This window comes from Pimephales promelas, chromosome 7 (genome assembly GCF_988280905.1).
Source record: "Pimephales promelas chromosome 7, fPimPro1.hap1.1, whole genome shotgun sequence".
NCBI lineage: Eukaryota > Metazoa > Chordata > Actinopteri > Cypriniformes > Leuciscidae > Pimephales > Pimephales promelas.
The window spans coordinates 30,303,430-30,310,772 of record NC_142775.1 but is presented as its reverse complement, the minus strand read 5'-3'; the positions used below and the strand labels follow the sequence as shown (position 1 = coordinate 30,310,772).

Below are 7,343 nucleotides of genomic sequence, written 5' to 3'. Positions count from 1 at the left end.
AGAAGCCTTCAATTTTAGAAGAGGAAAATACAGAGCATTTTATTGTTGTTTTTGTAAAGGTGGAACACAGTTTCTCAGATTTTCCCATTATGACCCAACCACACATGCACACGTACATTCATCAACAGAAACTCTGAGATCAACTGGCCACTTTCAGACTCCACTTACACTCCAAACAGTATTTGTATTGCGCCATTTCGCTTGTTCTCCCTCTCGTTCTTCAGCTCACTTTCCTTTTGTCTTTGTGCGTCATCCACACATGCAGTAATGGGTCATGATAATACTGGGTGTGTGCAGAAAAAGCCTGAGGCCAACTGTGAAAATGTAACTTAGGGAAAGGGATTCTATGAAATTCAATCTGTTTCATAGGCTTTACATGATGTCCTGCTGGTGCTGTGTGGACTCGCTGACGACCTGGGGATTGAAAAAAAAAAAAAAAGGGAATGATTAGAGAGAGGGTGTCTGGATAGGATACAGATGATTCACATGCTGGGAAAACACAAAAGTGCTTAAAAAAGTGATACTCCATAACAAGGAACAGAGACGGTTGGGAGAGGTTTTTCAATAAGTTAAAACAGCTCTCTTTCTGCTGCAAATCAATACTGGGCTTGTGCAAGACATATTCTTTCATAAATGAAGTTTCCCATGTGTGCTGTGCAGAACAGAATATTAACAGATATTAACAGTGATACTGTACATGGAGTACTCTGTTGTGCAACTCAGTGCTGGTTAATAGGGAACAGGATTTTGGGGGGGAATGTGTTTGGGGAAAGGACTGTAGAAACAGGCCATAGCTTAACTTACACACTGAGCACTGAGGGCATTCATGCCCTTACTAGTTGTCCTAGTCTAGAGTAAAATAGAAAATGATTTGGATGATAATGATTATTTACAGTATGTGCGTTTATAACACAATTTTGAGACTGGATAGTTTGTAGCTATATTCCATTATTACTGACTAAATGTATCAGGTGGTTACTAGTCTGTTAGCAAGTGTTTATTTATATTAGGCCTACCTCGCCATCTCGGGTCTCAATGGTCTTGATCAGAACTGTTTTCTTAGAGTGGACTTCAGATCCACGCTGTTGTTGCTGGTGGTGCTGCTCTGGGCTGGTTTCTATGGCAACAAAATACACAACCTCACCCTCACATAGTAAATACATGAATACTGCATCTGCATTACTGATATCATCTTTTGCATCACTGATATCAGTTGATGTACTCGAAAAACAACAAAGCCAAAGGAGATTGAAGTATTAAAAAAACACAATGGTTTTGCCCCCCCTTGTGGATGAAAAAGACAGGAGGTTTGCTCAACAATCTTTAATTGAGGCTCATTTTCTTTCAATCCAGTATCACTATCTTTCTACAGTGGAACACTAAAGATTTTTTCTTCATGTTAAAAGTTGGGTATGTGTTGGGTATAAGTAGGCTAACTTTAAGTAACTACATGTCATCAGCTAACTCATTAATTTGCAACTACATGCCAACTAACTCTCAGAGTATTAGCAGATTGTTAGGTTCGGTTTTAAATGTACTTGCATGCAACCTTTCTTATTATCTGTAGAATGTCTGCTAGAGGACCATCAAAATAAAGTGTTAGTAGATATAAGCAGACAGTCTACTAATACCCCATTGAGAGTTGACATAGTTGTAAGGTTACTTAGAGTTGGTAGAATGTTTAAAGTGGACTATCAAATTAAAGTGTTACCCAAATTGGTTTGGAACCCCAATGACTTTCATTGTGGACTAAAAAGAAATAGTCAGATGGTGAGTAGCAACTAATCTTTTAAGGAGCGTGACAGTAGGCTAATTTCTCTTTTAAAGAACTCACCTCTGAAATTCAAGGAAGAATAGGTCTGCACAGGCAGAGAGATCCTGAAAACAAGATAAATAATAACAATATTAAATCATCTTTGTTAAATCAGTTAAGAACAATAAGTGCAATCTTGCCAAATACCTTCTATATCTTACCTGCTCTCCTCTCCTTCCAGAAGCTTCCGGTAGGTGGCGATCTCCACATCCAGTGCCATCTTAACATTCAACAGATCCTGGTACTCACGGAGATGGCGAGCCATCTCATCCTTCATTTTTGCAATCTCAGACTCGAGACGGGTAATGGTGTCCTGATAACCACCGGCCTCGCGACCCAGCCTTTCCTCCATCTCCCTCATTTGCCTTATCAGAGATTCATTCTACAGACAGAATGACAAAAAGTTAGATAAAGTGGGAGTGGAAGTGGGGTGAAACGGGTGTACATAGGAAAAGAAAGCCCATAGTTGAGATGAACTGAGTAGAGTAATTATAAAAACTGAGGATGAACTCAGTAGATTTCTAGCGACACAGTGCACCATTACTGTTGGTTACTCACCTAATCAAATTTACTCATGGACCACCAGGGGAAACATATTAATGACTTAGTAATAAGGTGAATAAGATTCAGGTGTGAAGGCTGAGCTAATATTCGTTTTGGCTGGGAAATAATAACTTGGTTTAGAGCCCAAGTGCAGGATTTTTAAGGACTTACGGTGCCCTTGAGAGAGTCGATCTCACAAGTGTAGGATTGGATCTGGTGACGGAACTCCATAGTCTCCAGCTTGGATTGTCTGAGAGCATCATTATTCTTGTTTACTGCCTGGCTCAGATCTGACACCTGTGGGTGGAACAAAATAGTTCAGCTCAAACTCCTTGTCTAGAGACATAGATCTGAATATAGCCTTTGAATTGTTTCTCTGCATATTTCTAAAATCTCTGAGACAGACCTTAGACTTATACCATTCCTCAGCCTCGGCGATATTCTTGGCAGCAATACCCTCGTACTGCACACGGATGTCCCTGAGGGCGGCAGTCAGGTCAGGCTTGGACATGTCCATTTGGATCTGCACCTGACTCTCCTGCATCTGGTTTTGCAGCTCACGGATCTCCTAAAGGAAAAGGTAAACACAGAGACATGGATTTAGAGTGCACTTATTTATATTGTCATTTTACTTATTGTCATTTAGAAAATTTGTGTCATTATGTGTTGATCCACCCATATGAACTATTCATTTTCAAAGGAGGAATGCGAAAAAAGTGACTTTGTTCTATGGAACACATATTAATGAATGAGACTATAAAACACTATTAAAAATAAAGGTTCCATTAGAGGAATAGTTCATTTCAAAATGAACTATGGAGTCAATGTGGTCCATCAACTGTTTGATTACCAGCAAAATAATTTCTTTTGTGTTCAGCAGAAGAAATAAATTTATACAGGTTTGGAACAACTTGAGGGTGAGTAATCGATGCCAATTTTCATTTTGAAATGAACTATTCCGTTAAGAACCCTTAGTATCCGTGAAACCTAGTGTTTCTTTAAACACTCTATAAAATAAAGGTTTCGAAAGGGGGTTTTGGCAGCGATGCCATAGCATAGAAGAACCATTTTTGGTTCAATTAACCTTTCGGTGAACGGAACCTTATTCAAAGAACCATTTTTAGTGTAAGGAACATTTTTCCTCTGTGAAGATCCGTTTGTGCAATTAAAAGGATCCATGAACGTTAAAGGTTCTTAATGGAACCATTGATGCCAAACAAGAATCTTCAGAGTTCTTTAGATTATTTAAATTTTCTTCACCCTTTTAAGTCTCTTTTAAGAACTGATCACTGAAAGGTTATTTGGAGAACCCAAAATGTTTCTTCTAAGGCATTGTTGCAAAAATTGGAACTTTTATGTTGAAGAGTGTAGCTGTTATTAATTTTAATCTCAGTTGTAATTGTAGGACTGTGTGAGGCCTTGAAAGGCCTTCTTTTTTTTCTTCCCACAGCTGTGTCTCAGAAAATCTGTCTCTGTTTAATTATAGGGATGCATCTGTTGCACAGATTTACACTGCCCCCTCACTGTCAATGCGCAGCTGACACACACACAGAACCACATGTGACCATTTTATCCTTACATGTCAAATAAAAAGCAGACAGAGCATTTAAAGACCTTGACTTCAGAGCCTCGTGAGTAAAAGGTCAGTGTACGTGTTGTATGCTGGGTATGAGACTAAGGGAGGTCGCAGAGAGACAGATGAACAGTTAGTCACGTATATATAGAATGTAACTTTAGATGTATACAAACCTCCTCATGGACCTTCTTGAGGAATGCAATCTCTTCATGGAGGCCCTCAATACGTCTTTCCAGGTCCAGCCTGGCCAGAGTGGCAGCATCTACATCCTACAAAGAGCACAGCAATTGTGCAATAATTCAGTCATTTTTATTCTTCAAAATGAATTTTAGTATGTGTATATCTTTCATGTTAAACCCACATGTTCAACAATGCTAAATATAAGAGTATAAAATAATCACGTTTTATGTGTCTCTAAAGATAACTTAATAAGACAACACTGAAGATGATTTAAAGAATTAACGTACAGATCTAAAAGCAGAGAGGTTGTTCTCAGCTTCTTCTTTCTGGTGGATCTCCTCTTGAAGTCTGTGGAAAACAGAGATTATATTAGAGTCGTCAAGTTAATTTGAAGTAATAAATGAAGTATATATGACTTAAAACATTAAGTACCTTCCTAAAAGTGTTATATTAATTAAATTAATATATATTGTTATTTCTCATAGAGGAGTTCCTACGAGGCCAGAAATAGAGCTTGCTCTAATGGCCAAGGTGCCCGAATGTCCTCAGTCTTTGAGATATGCTGAGAGCGGCTGGTGAAGTTGTCATTCTTTCATGCGCAGAGATCAAGACGCCACATGCATGCTTGGAGTAACATCTAGCTCTGGATTGAATGTAAATGTCCCTGACTCGTTTGAAAGAGGTATGTTGTTAATGTGGCACGTATCTGGTTTCATGAATGTAATTGTTGGCAGTCGTTTGCCATCTGATATTTTCATCAGAGAGATGAAAGGAGTGCCATGAATCATACCATGCCAAAGTTGAAGACTCTATATGCACTAGAGAGTACTGGAGAGCTTCAATATAGTTGGGAGGGTATTATTCTTCCTCATACAATGCTGGGTAGCCCGAACTAGCAATAGCTGTGAATCATATAATGAGTTCTATATAATCTCTATGTGTCAGCACACCATCAGGCTCACATTAAACAATGTCTTTGCACAGGAATTGCTAGGCTTTAAACAGTTATCATTAATCAGTGCTGATAACGTGATGTGATTTCTGTAGGGCCCTTGAATGCAATGCGCTCAGACAGACTGCAACACACTATGAGCAAGATAAGGGTTATTTTTAGAGATGTGCATTCTCTGCAGTGCTTTGGGGTGTATTGAAGAGGCTAATAATAGCAGTCTAATCTGGGCAGTGTAATAGGACCCTGGGTCCTTTTGCAAATAGAAATAACACTCTTATACTCTTTCCAACATCATACACCTACATGAGTTACACTGGGGGTTGCTACTTGGGGTTACCATATAAACCCAAAAATAAGTATGTTGTCTTTAGCGTCTGAGGTGGTCCTGACCAATATCTTTCCTGTGTGGTCTCTGTTACAAATCTGGCCATTGAAGCCATGGTATTTATGCATTTCTTTCCAATACATACCAATTATACTGTTTTGGGAAGAAGTTTAGTAGAAATAGTAAGTAGATGTCTCATGAATGTCCTTTCCCAAATTCACAACTCAATAACATACTTGAGTTATGAGCACCATCATGACTTCCAGTTTTACACTATGTGGCTTCCTCCAGGCCCTACGTATTAAACACTATATACAAATAAAAATCCAACTAAAGCATTTCAGAACCAAAAGTTCCATCAATAGCGTTTTTTGTGATTACTTTGCATGAATTTTAATGCTCTATTAACGTTACTGTCAGAATGTTTCATCGCTACTTTGAGAGAACGTTAGCCACAGTTCTCGGTTAACTAGGTATTATCTAAAACTTCAAGCAAGATGAACACAAAGCTATCAATCTTCATTTTGAAATCTAATTTCAAATTTGAATTCAAAGTAAAGAATCTGAATGAATCGAAAGGTTTTCAAAAAGCAAACATTCCCCTAAACATTTCTTGTTGTGCTCACCTCTGTTTTAGTTTCTGTAGGTCATCACCCAGGTTATCTCTCTCTATCTCAATACGAGATCTCTGATTGGTCAGTGTCTCCACCTGTCTGCGCAGCTCTCTCATCTCCTCTTCATACATCTCAGCAATACGTGTGGGCTCGCGGCCCCGCATACGCTCAATCTCCACCGTCAACGCTTGGTTCTGCTGTTCCAGGAAGCGCACCTTCTCGATGTATGTGGCAAAGCGGTCATTGAGATGTTGCAGCTCTGCCTTCTCATTAGTGCGTGTATTGAGGAAGTCGTGGTTCATGGCGTCGGCCAGATTGAAGTCCAGCTTCTCACCAATACCGGCATAGGAACGGGCCATTTGGCCACCACCGAAAGAGCTGGATGTGCGGTGGCTGGAATAAATGGGTGAAGCGGAGCTCTTGCTTATCTCATAAACTCTGGAGGACATACGAGAGGACCCAGAAGAACCACGGCCGGAGAAAATGGAGGAGTCCACTCCAGAGCCGAAGGTACGGCGGTAAGAGGAAGCCGTCTCAGCAGAAGTTGAATATGCCTTGCTCATGACTGGGCCTCTAAGGTTTGTATGTGTGCAAATGCTGGGTCTCTTAGGGCTGTATGGTAGAGTGAGGCTCAACGGCAAAACTGGGCTATATATACAGTAGTGTTGCTACCACCCCATCTGCCCCCACCCACAATTTCTGTCACCTTGCTTTCTCAGCTGTCATGAGGTCTGGTTTCCAGCAGCTGGGTGGACCAAATGGATGGGGCATAAGTTGTCACAGGTCACGTCATGAACGTGCTGTTATTTCTTTTGCTTACCAGGAAGAGCTGTTGTACCACAGTGAAAACAATATTACGTTGATAATTCTACATGAGGTTTTTTGCTTATTTATAATGTCCAATATGAAAGGTTCACCATTTAAATTTGGATGTATTTTGTGAAAAAAAGGGTATCCCTTTATTTTGATGGTCCTTTTTGAACATTATACTACTGACTATAAGTAACTTTGCAAGTACATGTCAACTTATTCCAACCCTAACCTTACCAGTCTACTAATACACTTTGAATACTCTAATGAGAGTTATAGATATGCAGGTCCAAAGTTACTTAGTCAACAGAATGTGGACCATCAAAATAAAGTCAATAAAAATGATAGGTAATTTACTTGTTTATGTTAATTCCAAACTTTAGTTTTCACCTTGGCAAAAATTACAAAATATTCCCCTTTTAAGCTACTCTCTTCTATTTGAAATTTTATTTTAATCTGAAATTAGATTTAATCATTACATATTGTCTTCAGAGTAACGATAGAGCCTCTAGCCAGCAAGCAAAAATACA

At 39.3% G+C, this 7,343-nt stretch overlaps 1 protein-coding gene across 1 annotated transcript; it reads right to left on the bottom strand.

Annotated features, from left to right (window-relative positions):
- Nucleotides 1-12: 12 nt before the first annotated feature.
- On the bottom strand, nucleotides 13-6,646 carry desma (desmin a). Its single transcript, XM_039683383.2, has 9 exons — nucleotides 6,016-6,646; nucleotides 4,400-4,460; nucleotides 4,106-4,201; nucleotides 2,763-2,924; nucleotides 2,528-2,653; nucleotides 1,975-2,195; nucleotides 1,835-1,878; nucleotides 1,017-1,117; nucleotides 13-414 (listed from the first exon to the last, which is right to left on the bottom strand). The coding sequence occupies exons 1-9, from the start codon at nucleotides 6,564-6,566 to the stop codon at nucleotides 373-375; spliced, it is 1,404 nt and encodes a 467-aa protein (XP_039539317.2). The 5' UTR covers nucleotides 6,567-6,646; the 3' UTR covers nucleotides 13-372.
- Between the last annotated feature and the right edge of the window lie 697 nt (nucleotides 6,647-7,343).

Coding starts and splice junctions, on each gene's coding strand:
- desma (XM_039683383.2), bottom strand. CDS start 6,566: ATGAGCAAGGCATATTCAACTTCTGCTGAGACGGCTTCCTCTTACCGC. Junction 1,118..1,834: donor TTCTTCCTTGAATTTCAGAG/GTGAGTTCTTTA, acceptor TTGTTGCCATAG/AAACCAGCCCAGAGCAGCAC. Junction 415..1,016: donor TTGAGACCCGAGATGGCGAG/GTAGGCCTAATA, acceptor TTCAATCCCCAG/GTCGTCAGCGAGTCCACACA.